The 15,663-nt window shown below is 37.0% G+C and overlaps 1 protein-coding gene across 1 annotated transcript in view; it reads right to left on the bottom strand.

Moving 5' to 3' along the window:
- The window catches only part of LOC149558366 (Leucine-rich repeat (LRR) family protein), a 136,636-nt gene that overhangs the window by 73,633 nt on the left and 47,340 nt on the right, over window positions 1-15,663 (bottom strand). The window contains exons 3-5 of the mRNA XM_089832631.1: window positions 8,203-8,249; window positions 7,872-7,980; window positions 7,436-7,521 (exon numbers count right to left, since the gene is read on the bottom strand). Of these exons, the coding sequence (XP_089688757.1) occupies window positions 7,436-7,521; window positions 7,872-7,980; window positions 8,203-8,249 (242 nt within the window). The remainder of the gene's footprint in view (window positions 1-7,435; window positions 7,522-7,871; window positions 7,981-8,202; window positions 8,250-15,663) is intronic.

Here is a 15,663-nt window from a genome sequence, read left to right as displayed (position 1 = left end):
AATAGCCCTTCTATAAGTTGAAATGTTTTACTTTTCAAGGCCACCTTCCTTCTTTTACTGATTGTCATTTCAGGGGGAAAGGTTATCGTGGATAGATATCTCCCTTGTTTGTACTAGCTTGGAAGTACAGCAATTTGGAAAAGATGTGTCCAGAAAATCCTCAAGTACTCCACCTACAAGCTCTCCTGACCTTTTTCTCAAAAGATGGTCTGCCATAACATGGCTTTTTCCTGATCGTACTACAATTTTGGATGTGAATTCCTGGAGCAGTAGAAGCCATCTTCTTACCTTTCCTTAAATCATTGGTTTATTGACTAGGGAAAGGAGTGTCTGGTGATCTACAAAGAACATGAATGGCGTAGCAATGAGGTAGTGACAAAACTTTTGCACTGAGTACACCATGCCCAACTCCTCCCTCTCTATTGTGTTGTAGTTCCTTTCTGCTTTTGAGAGCAGTCTGCTTGTGAAGTAGACCAAGTGATCTAGTCCTTTCACCCCTACCTGGGCCAATGTTGCACGATGGCAAAGTTTGAAGCACCCACATGTATGTGAAATGTTTTTCTCCAATCACAGTAGACTAGTATTGGTGCCCCTACCAACCATGCCTTAAGTTCCTTTAACGCCTCATTCTGCTTTGCTTCCCATGTGAAGGATTCTCCCTTCCACGTAACCTTTTCCAATAGTAGAGAAATTTCAACGAACCCCTTACTGAATCTTCTGTAATAGCCTACATGGACCAAAAATGATTTTACACCAATCACATCCTGGGAGTTCTCCATCTCGACAACAACTTTGATGTTGTCCAAATCTGGCTTTAGTCCCTCTTTACATACAATATGCCCTAACAATTTCCCTTAAGGTACTATGAAGTGACAATTCTTGGGATTTAGAGCTAGTTGTGCCCTCCTACACCGTTCCATACATTCTTGTAGTATTGGCAGATGGGTTTCCTTCCCACTGAATATAGATCAATCATCTAGAAATGCCTTGAAGTTGCTTGTTGCCATTCTATCAAATATATAGGTATAATCCTCTGGAATGTTGCAGGGGCATTACATAATCCGAATGGCATTCTATTATATGCATATAACATGTCTTCTACTATAAAGGTAGTCTTCAATTTGCCTTCCTTTGCTATGCTGATTTGATTATACCTGGAGATTCCAACCATGAACGAGTACATCTCATGTCTAGCTACCTCCTCTAATATGGGTACAGGGAAAGGTTCTTTTATTGTTACCACATTCAAGCATCGAAAATCCACACATATTCTAATCTGATTTGGTTCTTTTTTCAATGATATGACTATTGGGAATACCCATTCACTAGTTTGTACTTTGAGAATAATCCTAGCTTACAACATTTTTTCAATTTTTTCTTGTACCTTGGTGGCGTAATTCTTGTTCATATGATACAACCACTTCCGTACTGGTTGGGCATCTGGCATAAGTGGCATTTTGTGTATACATAGTTCTGGTGGAACTCCTTTAAGATCCTTGTACGTCCATGCAAAGACATCTTTGTATTCCAAGAATATTTTAAGTGTTGCTCCTTTAAGAATTGGGTCCCAGTCATCCCCCATCATTATGGTCTTTGGTTCCTTTTGATCTCCCAAGTTAAGCTCTATACCCTTAGCTCTTCGCACTTTATCTTTTCTTCTCTTAAATTGGTTAGCTAGTGTATCATTTATCAATACCATTCCTTCTTTGTACTCCTTATATTCCTTAGGGTACGTGGCCTCATCTTCCTCTATTTTGACAATTTCCAGCATATTGCAGCTTGGTTTAAACACCTCATACTCTCCCATTTGCCAATAGAACAATCCACTCAGTGAATTTGTCTCATCTTCCGAACAATTTCCAAGCCTCAAAATGAATTCCTCATTTGGTTTTGTTTCTCCCTTTCCCTTGCATTACCTTTCTTTTGATTTTGAATCGGATGCCAACTCCTAGCTTACCACTTGGTTTTGCAAGTCGATTGTATATTTCTTTCCTGCACTTTCAATGGGCAACATATTTTGTTTCCAATTATGGTTGGCTTTAGCTAGCACCAACAATTCCTTTCCTAACAAGGCATCATAACCTTTCTTCTCCAGTGTAATAACCACAAAATCCAACACATGGTTGAGTGCCAATAACTACCTTCTAGCTCATTAGTGCACCCAACGATTTGATGTTGTATTGGTCTACTCCTTCCAAGTGGAAGGTAGGTGACCAAAACGTGGGTTCACCCAATGCTCTCCAAGTCTCTTCAAGAAGAAAGTTCACCTCGGCTCCTCCATCCACTGTGGTGTTAGTCAGTCAATGACCCATGACTTCAATCTCTACCACAGCAAGAATTATTCCCATCCCTATGGCAAAGAGTGTTGGTTATGCTTGTGTGTTGTCTCCTGATGCTTGTTGCTTCCTACTATCGCCTTCCTTCGCAGTATTTTCTTCTTGTTTGGTGTTCTGTCTTAGAGATTGCTACCTTTAAATGTGGTAGGGTTTCCATAGGTCGGCCACCCTTGCCGGTACAATAGCTTGCAACATCTGTCTAATTATATTAGTTTCGAACACCAATCGGATGGAAGGCTTCACCTTCTCCTAGTGTTGTTCCTTTTCCAGTGCCATTCATGCCTCCTTGAGCTGCTCTTTCTATGTTTGGGGATCTAGGAAGGAGGCTTTTTGGCCTGTAGATTAGTGACTACCATAATGTGTTCTTCTATATCTTCAACTTCTAGCATGTTGACTGCTTTTCTTTTAGGACAATCCATGTCTTCATGGTTCCCTGGCCCGCACCACCTGCACAACTTACTCCTCCAATCATTTTGGTAATACAGAGTGAAGTGCCCCCATTCATTACACCTTTGGCATCAAATCATTGGGTGTCCTTTTTCATCATACTGGATGCTATTACACGGTGTATTGGTATTGCTATTGCCCCCTTGTCTTGTGTTCTGATATCCCCCTGGGGAGGCATCAAAATTTGTGTTCCTTGTAGTGGGAGGTGTAGATTGTTCTCCTGTGAGGAGTACTTGTGCACTTTGTACCTTCAAGTTGTATGTGCATTCATTAAGGGAATGTCCCACTACTTGAAAAATGTTGCAAAACAAGTTCTTTGGGCAATTGGCCTTTGTGTGCCCCTCGCCACAACATTCCATACACCAAACTTCCTTGCTACCTTTGACTACCTTCTCTCCTTTGATTTCCTTCATCATCTGCATCATGTCTTTACGGAGGGTTGGATCGTTTTTTATTCTTCACTGCTAGCATCACTATTTTTCTTCTTTTAGAGATTTTATCTTCGCTCTCAATATCCATAGCCCTGTCGCAGGCCTTTTTATAGGTGAATGGAGGTACCACCTTCATTTTCTTTCTAATGAAGGGACTTAATCCCTCAATGAACCACCTTTTTTTCAGTTCATCCGCTAGTTTGTTTTCCAACTTCCCCATCAGTTCCTTTAATCTCTTATGGTATACCCACACACTTTCATTTTTCCCTTGATGAGTGTTATATATTTCGGGGACCACCTCATCATCATCTCTTAACAATTTGAATTCTACCTCAAAGGTTTTTCTTAGAGCGTCCCATGTGACCTTTTTTGTGTCTGCCAAATCTGTATTCTAGTTGATTGCCACTCCACAAAGGGTGGCAAGGAAGGCCTTCAACCAATAATCTTCATCGTCCTACCCCCCTGCTTCCCAAATGGTTTCACATGTCTTACAGTGTTTTATGGGATCTTTTGATCCTTCCCCTTTGAACTTAGAATGTTTTTGTTTATCCAGTGTGTTCGTCATTTTTCTCTTGTTGATTTGTTACAAGGATTCTCCTTCTTGACCTCCCAGGGTCCTTTGCTCCCATTCCTCTCCTACTCCTAGGTTTTGCAGAATTTTTGTATTCTCGTGCTTGTTTTTTCTTGTGCCTTGGTGGAAGTGGGATTCCCACCTTCTCGAGGTTTCTAGTTCAGTGTACCCTATGATGGGTGCCTCTAAGATAGCTAGTCTTTCAATTCCTCTTACCATATTTTCCAATAACTCTGCTACCTCTCCTTTTTAGTTTTGTTCCTCGTCCTCAAAGAGAGTACACTCTGGTCCCCGTACTTGTTGGGCAAGGTCGTGTAGTCTACGCCTCCTCTCTTTTGTTGGTTTGTCAACAATGCCTTCCTTACGTCTTCCTTGGTGATTTCCAATGGGGTGTCTTTCCTGCTTCGTTTATCCTTGTTGGGGAGGAGGGGTATTAAATGCAGAGGTTGTGGTTTCTTCTACAATTGCTTGCGTCCTTCGGTTCCTCCACCGAGGGGTAGTTCTTCGGTTACTAGTATCTCTGGGCTCCTCTCTATGAGTCCTTTGGTAGAACCTTTGTAATGTTTTGAGCTCCTATACACTCACAGTCGTATCCTTCTGTGACTGATTTCTTTTTGCCAAGAAAGGACTCCTAGTCTTTGTCTTGGCCTCTCTCTCTATGTCTCGTTCTGTCTCTCTTCTTCTTCTTTGTTTTTGTTGTATGCTTTTCTCGGACACCATTTGGTGTTCCCATTGTTTTCAGCTTTCTGTTTGTAGCCTTCCAGTCACATAGACCTTTTGGTGGTCTTTTGTTGGACATTAATACTATTATCTTATCTTATCTTATCTCCTTTTCTCTCTCCGATCTGCCTCTCTTTGCTCCTCTACTGCTATCAACCTCCGAGCAAGGAGTCTTGGAAGAATTCCCATAAGATCATACATAGCCTCGTTCATTGTGAGTTCGGCACCTACCATAGTGGTCGGGAGAGTCCTCTGCTCTGCCTCTTGTCGGACATACTTGTCAACCACTAGGTCCCATGCGTGCACAAGGTCCTGTGTTAATTGATCCTCTCTGGTCACTTTGTCTTCCTCATTATCACTATATGTTATTATTGTTTGCTGGTCAAAGGTTCATCCCACTATACATCCATCTTCCTTCCGCCTTCCATACCCTAGGTTCTACTTAGGCAATATGTCAATATATTAGAACAGTACTAACATATGAATATATATAAATCACAATATTGCTCTCACATCTATCTAGTAATTGGAACAATGCACCAAATAGTAAAATATGTCTATTGATTGTACCAAAGCCAAGTTACATACATGTACCATAGATAGTCTAAAATTATCATTCCATATTATTCCATGTGCGCACTACATATAGTGCACGAGTTGGTTACTAATACCAATTGACGTGACTCTTGGTACAACTTTTCCTAACAACTAGTTAAGTACTTCAATGATTTACTCACTACAACATTATTCACCTTCAGCTATAAGAAAATCTTCCAAACTCTTCCAAAATCATTATACAAATATCCCAACACTACTACAATATCTCTAAAAACAATATCAGGTTTATTTAATCTTACTCTGCATCTAGCCTTAGGCTACAAATTTGGCAAAATGAAAAAACGGATTTGTCTTCTCCGAGAGTTGCCACCCTTTAGAGGATCTTTCACCACCTCCGTTATGCAAATCAATGGGAGTGTTTGTTCCCAATGACCAATGTAGAAAACTGCGGAAACCCTTGGCTCCACAAGTTATCAAGCAAGGTAGATGGCAAACATTCAATATACAACAATGAGGCTTCCCTCCTTATTTATTCTTTTCCTCCAAGAGGTGGACCTCCTACTAGAAGGAAAACATATATATATATATAAAATTTCATTTCCTAGATGATTCACCTTTTCTCATTATAATATTTAGTTACGCTTTAAAATAATATTAAAATATAATTAATATAAAGTGCAAGTAATAAGATAGGCTACAGGAAGTCCGCGGCTACAAGAAACTTGTAGCCGCCAAAAGTCTCTGGTTGCAGGAAGACTGTGGCAACAATAAGAAACTGCCCATACGACCCTCTCCTCAACACTTTGGCCTACAAGGGTCAAATTATAGGCCAAACTCCATTAAATATGAGCATTAGTAAAAAGGGGACATTACAAGCTTAAATAATTGACAACTCACTCAATGCAAATCCAAATATACTGCCGATCCCTTAAAATTCAATCTCATATCAGTAATGTTGTTTAGAAGCAAAATCAACCCATGGAGGTAAAACAATTTTTCATTATAATTCCTATGACAAAAAGTTTGATGAACACATTTGAAGCAAATGAAAACTGAAAAAAGATTTATATAACCTAACTTATTTAATATTTTAAGGATACAATCATAGCGAAACGAAAACAAAATACAATGTTGAAAAAAAAAAGTAAAAACAAGAGAGCTTGTTAATTGTTTGTGAATCGAAAAATGCAAGAAACCCCACCCATCCACACACACACACCCTAAAAAACCTTATCTTTTAAAAAAAAATCTTCTACAATCATTGTGATTGTAAAAGGGCTTTTGTAGACACATAGAACTTAGAAGCAGCAGTCCAAGCACTTTAAAACTTTCATTGATCAATCTTCTATCCTAATGATGTAATGGCGAACGACAACAAATGATTTTTTTGTTTGGGATGCACATGAGGTAAAACTAGCCAGTTTTAGTCGTTAAGATGCATTCAAGTCATATTTTAGGGTTTGGGATTTGTTTTGAACTTTTGATTGAGAAGAACCTCCCAAGTTCAGTAACCCATAGTCCTCAACACAGCTCCCAGAAGTGCCCACACAGAATGACACCCTCTCCATACTCAAATATGGATCTAATGGTTATGTAGAGAAATTTGGTAACATTGGGCTTAGCAAAGCAACACAACATGGAGTTCTAGGTCCATGTAAGATTTCATTCTAAATATTAGCTAGCTATTTATCAATGGAAGTCTCTTGTAGTGTCTATAAAAATGACATTATAGTCTGTCTAATAATTTCAAATTTACTACACCATAACATAGGTTGTACTAGCCCATCAAGCAGAGTTAAACTTAGATTTATCATTTTTCCATGTCTTACAAAGAACAAACCAGACGAAAGTTCACGTATACAGACTTCTATGTGAGGCTAAAAATGTAATCTAGCTGACGCCATGCAAGGACAAATTTCCACATACTAAGACACTCTACATGTTAAATGGCTTTTATTTGTGAAACTTATTTGTCCAAGAATTTACCTAAATAGATTTAAAACACAAGCCCATATGTTAAAAAGTAGCCATCAGTGGAATCATAAAAGAAATTGTTGTTGCAATTAACTGATTATGACATAAAGATTCTGAAATATGGAAAAGATATCATATGAGAGAGCTTGAAACTTTTTGACTAATAGGTTTATTTCTTTTTAACTTGAACAAAAAAAACTTCCATATTAATGAAAAAGAGAGAAGGTCAAAACCAGCCAGTACAAGTAAGAGCAAACAAAGCTAAAAAAATCTACCTTAACTCTTTAAAATAAACAAAAGAGGCATTAAACCAACAATCCAATTTTCAATACAACAGAGAGAGCACAGTGCTCCAACAGTTGCTCTATATTTTCTCTTTACATAGTAGGGAGTCTTACATTGCGTAGGCTTCCTATAGTCTCAGGCAAAGATATCAATGAGTTGCTTGAAATAGATAACCGCTCAAGCCGAACAAGTAATCCTACTGTACAAAACATACAACCACAAAGAAACATCAGACAGAGAGCATACATGTCTAATGTGTAGTAGCTGGGGCATTAAGTTTAACTAGTTCTCAACACAAAAATCAGTAACCTTCATTCAGAAGATAAAATATTCTATTTATTTTCAGAGGAAAGATCAGTACAATGGTGTAATCCAACTTTCAAAAACAATATCAAGCAATAACAGAATATCAGATACCAAGAGAATTACATCCTTTATAATACTAAAATGGTAGAAATAGAAAATTACTAGAAGGTGAAGGGGTGAAAAGATTAAAACTGCATTCTCCAATCAATTCTGGAGCAGCTTAACCCAGACAACAAAACCTACATTCATCAGGTATGGTTGTAAGTCGGTTATCATCAAGAGCAAGCACCTTTAGTGACTGAAGCTTTCCCAAAGTTATAGGAAGCCGCTCTAGAAGATTCTCAGATAAAATCTGGCAAAACCAAATATCAGTCAGTACACTACAGAAAATGGAATGGTTGGAATATTTGGTGCCAAAGTCAAGTTTTCGTCCATTTACAAATCAAGATTGTGATAAAATGTCATTAAATGCAAATTTTACAGAGCCATGAAAAAAGACTACCCATACAGTTTTAATAAAGAATAACTACTGCTACTATAAGTATGATATTAAGTATCAACATCCTGATCTCACCAAGCGTTGAAGATTTGCCAGGCTTGCAATTTCCATAGGAATTTCCACTGTAGAAAACAAATTGCCATGAGTTCAGAAGTCATTTATGGTCAGTAATGGGAAAACTATTAAATTAGTTTCATAATAGCCATTTCAGCAGATGCACATGCTTTCTCTTTGGAAAAATGACAGAAATAATACAGATCTAGAAAATATGAAATATTAAATCAATGTGCTCCACTCTTAAGGACAATCAAACGAATTCATAAGGATCGAATCTTAATTGTCTTGACTTGGCAGATTCCATTAAACCTCATAAATTTAGACACTAGTGCAGCAATACATTTTCAGAAGCATTGATAGGAAAACTATAAAACTGCATTTGTAATAGCCTGTCTGGCTTTCTCTTTATGGAAGGAAAACAAGAATAGTGGACTACAGAATCACAACAGCCATCCATTATTAAGTGAATGCTCTATGTAATTTTATAGGATACTGTGCTTAACTAAAAATGGAAATTAACTAAATTTGAGTGTATAAAATTGTTAGGGTAGAAGATAGTACAGTGGTTCTTCCCGAGTTCTTGCCCATTCAAAAAACTTTGGGCTTGTTGAGTACTCTCTGAGTTTTGGTTTGCAAACTATGGTTATAGCAGTCCTTAATGTCTTCTTTTAGAGTTTAAACTAATGAGACTCTTAGTCTGCAGAATGGTGTGACTCATTCTTATCACAACATCCAAACATCGCCTTTCCTGATTCCGGAAATTTAATAAGAGTACACATTGAAAATCAACAAGTTAAAGCCATAAGAAAACAGGTGTGTATTAAAATCTTCGCAGGGAATAGTGGCTTCCAATATCTGCCACCTTTTCAGATTCTGACTGTTTTTCCATCTTCAAATATGCTCCACCAGTAAAAGGAACACAATAACGCTTATCTGTTGAAGCATATGTCCAAACTACATTACAGTATAAATGCATTCTCCAGAAGACTCGCGCCTTCAAAATGCTCCATCATAGAGTACCTCATATTTTCCAAGTTGGTTTCACCTAGATAAGAGGAGGCTTCATAATAAATAATATCACAGGCTTAAAAACAAATTATCAGTTCAGGTACAGGGTTGAGGCATGCAAGTAAGAAAATATATAAAGATATATATGTATGTATTCATGCAATATATATTTACATACATACATATATGTATGTATGTATTTGCAACCTAGAACAGGAATTAAGTTCAGAACACCACATAGCATCAAGTAATAAACAAAACTACCATAAAGATTTAAAAATCTACTTACAATGTCGATACGACAAACTCAATGTCAAGATCAAAGAGTGCCTTAGTTGTAGCTAAGCTCAGTCTAGCCCCAGCACATGGTCCTACTTTGTGGATTAGGATGGAAAAATCCCATACATGATGCCCACTCACCCCTGTGCTTGTAAACTGAAAACCCCTTGAACATGTGTTAATGACTGACAGCCCATCTTGTTGGGCCATCAAAACATTCTCTGATTTCCCTTCACTGGTGTGCAATCAAACAAACTACCTGAAGTTGTGGACTCTAACCACACACCTTTCAAACACATTATAATCGTGTTATATCAGCAACAACTCATTGTTGTTTCAACCTTCAGCCATCTCCTCAAAGAGCATAAATAATGATGACACAGTAATAAAACATAAGAAGCTCCAACTAACACAGTGGTGGCAGGTAGGACCCCATCAAAACGTACAGAAATTTTTCCATACAATATGGCTGCCCATCACCCTCCAACAAGCTAGCACCCTTATGAAACTATGTCTTCTGTCAGATTTGTAGTTGTAGGCCATGTCATTCTTCTAATGTAATCAATATTGTATGGGTTCACTGGGTTGTCCTTGTCATCAAAGGTCACTGGGTGTTGGTCTTGGTTTTCATATAGCAATGTTTGCAGACTTCTTGCAGGCAAGGAGTGCAACTTGCAAGTGGCTCATCCATCACCAAAACAAGATAAATGCAGCAAGTACAAGAGTGATCTCGGCCAAATAAAGAACTTAGGATAAATAACAAAAAGGGAACACTTTCTCAATAACTAAGCCAAGGCAAATATGCAACCATGAAGTGGCAAGTCTTTAAGTGATCTGCAGCCCAGGAAATTTCATGAAAGATGTCCAATTAGGGTGCTAAATCAGGTTGTGTAACAATTAGAAAAGTGCAGCAAAACAAGGGTAAATATTAAAGAAATCACGACCAGCGTGGTAGTTCAAAAGAGATATATAGAAATCATACCCTTTCAATCTCAGTTACCGATTCGTGGCAACCAGTCTTGGAAGCAAAGGCGAGGACATGCAGGCACAGAAGCACATCAGGATGCCCTATGAATGCACACAGGAAGCGTATCCAGAGCATCTAGATGCGCTTCCTAGGCATATCCATAGGGCATTCATACATCAAAAATGCCCAGTAAACTCAATTTTAGACCAAAAACAGCTTAAAAGCACATTGAAACATTTGCAACATATCAATTTTTAACATTATTTTTGCTCCTAATATTGTATATTTCAGGCATTTCTTTGCATTTCATAATATATATATACTTAACATAAGTTAATTATTGCGTATATATAATATTTGCCATAAATTATTTACATATCTCATATATATAATTTAATTTATCCTACAGAATTATAACATAAGCACTCCCTCTTAATGAGGAAGGATAAAACACAGATATTACACCATTGGTAATATATCAAAAATAACACATTCAGGAAATCTTTGATCAAAAGATTTCCGTATATGATATCATATAAATATTGGCCTATCGAAATATCAACATATGATAATCACCAATTACTATTTGATGTCATATTAGGTAACATGAGCATTGGCCTATCAGAACATCAATCAAATGATATTCACCAAGTACTCAGAGTAATGGCCTATCAGAACATCAAGTAAATGATATTCACCAAGTACTCAATACGGTAATGGCCTATCAAAATATTAAGACAAGATATTCACCAAGTACCTATCATATATCTATACAAACAACTTATAGGCTGTCAATTAAATGACATCTAACACTTAGTTGTTGATTTATAAGATAAAGCCTTTCATGATCTATTTCAACATTTACATAAATTGTATATCATGATTTAAGTTATTGTAAGATCGTCAACTTCCAATAACTTTTGCGAATACAAGTGGTAATCATTTGGAAGTCGCGACTTCCTCATGATGTACACAGGGGTTAGGCCCATACATGACATCAAAAGTTCACATGAAGCCACCACAAATATTGTCATGTGGCGTTGTCATGACATCCACCATGAAACATATCGGAGAATAGGTTTTCACCTCACACTTATCTCTCACAGACAAGAATGTATTACAAGGGGTTACACCTAGAAATTCTTCTTTACAAAAAAAACACTATAATTTTGACCTCTGAGTCTGATATGAACTTTTCTGACCTCTTAGTACAAGGTTGTCTCTGATGAAGTGTCAGACTCCCTCTGAATCTGTTATCATCCTTCTAACATCCTAGCAGCAAGTTGTGTCATGCTTCCTTGTTTAACAAGTATCCATCCATTTAGAAATGTCAAAGTCTAGATATTCACATTAGGCCTTCCAACCTACACACATGGAACTTCATCCCATGAATCATTGTCCTTTAACTATGATATTCTTCTGATCAATAGAGGACCATCCCAGCAAAGTCTACTCCTTCTAAACTATAAAGACCAAAATTTTCCAAAGTCAACTGGAACATGTCCTTTATCTACTCCCTCTCTTTGTCCAAGGTTGCCTCTAATGAACCGCTACCTCTTGATATAGAAGGACACTCACCATCCCAATCATCAAGGATGTTCACTTCAAGAGACCTCACTTTATCTAGAATGATCATCAAATGACTAATGAATTCTAGATCAAAACGTCTTTGAAGCTACTCTTATAAGATTGAGTCCTGCACGATGTTTGGTAGCATGTCAAATGTTTCAATCTTCTTTTCTTGCAAGAACATAACAAAGAAAATGGAAAAAATTAAGGCAAATAGCTTCTTATAGTACATATGGAAATACAAATAAGCTAGAGACTAAAGAAATACTCAAGGATATAACTACAAATCTACAGATCAACTTCCTTGATACAAGTTTCTCCAATAAGAAACGCCTTCATATAAGCAGTTGTCAAACAATGGGAATGATACATTGGTTATTATTCCCCCCTACAAAGTAAAATTCCCACTTTCTCCAATTTATAGAGTTGTCAGTCGCTTTCAAGTTCAACGAGAGACAATCATGTATGAATGATATCACCTTCTAGCTTTGTTAGTCATCAACTCAAGTCTCATGGTAGAAAACATCAAGTTCTTTCTTTAATGCAATCTCTTATGCTTCTTGATCCATCTTGAAAGCATTTTAGAGAGATTTCAATTAGTTCATAAAACTATCCCACAAGGAAACACCAATGATAAACATACAAGGTTTTCTATCCCTCCTTCTAGATTGATTTTAGCTTGATTACTTGATATGAAATGACTTTATTTAATTGTCAACTTAAGTCTTTCACTCTTTTAAATGCATCTCCTTGGTGTGATTACATTTTAAATTAGAGTTGAATATATATATATATATATATGCAGTGTTCTCTTTTTCTTTATATAGGTCAATGCTATAAAAGAAAGTATAGCTTCAAAAATATCATATATTCTTCATATACATAACCCCATGTATACATTGCCTAGGGAAAGTGCTACTGGTATCCTAGATTTGTATAATATATTATATTATTATATTGCTCACTGGATCAAACTTGTTTTCCATTGATGGTTTATGAGTGTCTTCAACACTCGTATTTTCAACATGGGACATCTTTGGTATTATCTCTTGAAAGCAAGTGTATGCTGCTATCAACCAATAATCCATGAGAATGTATTCTACTCTTTGGTACATTGAATCATATTACACCCTTCAATAGTTCTCAATTCACTTGAGTGCCCAACTTTGTACTTTCTATGGTTACTTTTCTCTGTTATATTCTAGATAAATACAATATTCTTATTTTCCAACACCACAGTGACAAGTAGAGTGCTTCTACCGCCTGCACCTAAGCACTCGCTATTTTAATGGCTTGAAACACATTAATATATAGGTCTTCGTGTCGATGGTACGCTCCGAACATAATATCTATTTATCTTACACTTCATTGACATGCTCCAAATATGATATTTGTTTATCATACACTCCGTTGACAGCAAGTCTAGAAGATATATGAGCCCCCATATTTGTAGAAAAATTGATTGTCGATTCAAATACAAAGATCGACATCCCAATATTTATTATATTCTTAATTTGTACATGCAAAAATATTGGAATAGGTGGAGTAAATTTTGAGTAAATTTCCAATGTCATTGAAGGATGTTGTGTCGGTTCACTCTCAACATACCCAATCACTTCCATATCATTTTAAAAATAGCTGAATTAAACATAACAAGTAGTGCACGTTGCATGTGAGAGACAATCTATTCTTCCCTGAGGTATGTACTTGATTGAAGCAAGTCAAGTCTACAGACACTCTGCTCTTCAATGTTGACTCCTTTGAGTGTTGAGTAATATATTGGTATAAAATGATATCATTGGAATTTGAGATGTCTCCAATTCAGGAAACTCGATAGGAGATGATATCTTCCCCACCCTTTGCTTTCTCTGTAAGGAGTTCTATGCAGAGTGTTCTTCTGAGTGGGCACTATCTTAATTGTTGTAAGGCGGCCTCTCATCTCATTGGCCGATTTATGTGAAGCCAGTATATGTTGAGTTTCTTCATTCTATGAGTGATTTCTTCTCTCTTGAATTCGTCTTTATTTGTGAGAACCTGTGAGGCACCATCACTTTTTATCATTGTCAAAACTCAGCGCCTAGATTACACATTCAAGAGAATAGATCAATGTCATTTGATCAAACCTTCTATTTCTTAGTCATATATATATGGTAACAAATCTATTAAGATCATGGTAGGCAGATTGCAAAGTCCAACGTGGAGGTCGCTGTCCTTCCAGCTGTTCCATGACTTCATCAGCTTGGAAGTGTCATCATTAATGTACTGACAGTCATGATTGTTGAAGAACTGGATTCACACGCCATCAAAAAATCATGTCTGCAAGGCCACGCCTAGATACTCATCAGGATAGGGACACTGTGGAGCAGCACTTAGATAGAATTTATTCTAAGTTACCAGATTCTCTCCAGCAACCCTTAGAGTCTGGTTCAATTCTGTACAAAGTCTGGTCCTTGTCAAATTCTCTCCAAATTCTCTTGCAGAGCTGCGAATTTGCTGCAAATTCGCACAGAGGAACCTGGGCAGAATTTGCAGTGAATTTTAAATAATTTGCTGTCTAGACCTGGGCTGAATTTGGTCTCAGAACATTTTTTTAAGACTTTTTAAAGTGTTTTTTGACCTCTCAATCCTATGATGACCACTAAAAAGACCAAAAAAGATGTTTATGTCATTTATGCATTTGTGTATGAAAATGAAAACTTGCTTATAAAGAAATCCAAACTGACAATAGGTGACATCTAAATTGATGATTATAGAGGAATGTCTTTAAAAAGATATGATATGTTTGAATCCGGGACTTCAAATTTGTATCACCTTATGACATAGCCTGGTTAGAAATGCTCTAACCAATACAAAATAAAAATTCAGATAACTGCATTTATCTTTTGACGATTTCTTTCATTCTCAAGCTGTCCCCATGATATGGAAATATGTTCCATGCATGTGACCAAGCAAGTGTATCCAATTGTATTTAGTGCTAAATGATGCAATTAACGTCCTATCGAATTGAAACATAGATTCCGTGGTGTATTATGCTATGTTTCTTTACTATTAGCAGATTCAAGTATGGATTTTTTTTTTTTTTGGCATATATATTCACTCTCTCTCTCTCACACACACACACATTTTTAATAAAACATATGTTTTTGTACGGATGAACCCAAAACAAATCCGAAACCAAGCCCAAAAAAATTAGACGAATTTCGAACCTGAATCTCGAACCCGCATCTGTACCAAAATCCGAACCAGCAACTTAGAATTTATTCAACAAAGTGCTCAGTTTGGAGATGATTGCCTTAATTAGATTGTCCCAAGGGAGAGTCGATGCTTGATACATGCCAAAATCAATGTTGTCCAACATGGTGTATTCAAGAGGCATGGACATTGACTCCCCTCCGAGAAAGTTCTCCCATAGATAGTTGGCTAGCTTCTGTGTATACTCTTTGCTTTGACGGCTCCATTGAGGGATGCCTAATAACAAGATCGCGCTTGAGGTATGGCAACATACTGTTCGATTATGTATAATATGGAGGCCATGCTCCAAATCTGTTCAAAGTCAAACATAGATGAACAACCTTTGATATCATATATCAACCAGCAAGGTTATTTAGATTTATGAAAGAATAGGCACAGGATCAAACTCTACTCTGATACCATGA

This window comes from Cupressus sempervirens, chromosome 5, assembly GCF_028749045.1.
Source record: "Cupressus sempervirens isolate cs-2001-9-10 chromosome 5, ASM2874904v1, whole genome shotgun sequence".
NCBI lineage: Eukaryota > Viridiplantae > Streptophyta > Pinopsida > Cupressales > Cupressaceae > Cupressus > Cupressus sempervirens.
The sequence above is the reverse complement of the archived record's forward strand: the minus strand, read 5'-3'. Positions and strand labels throughout refer to the sequence as shown.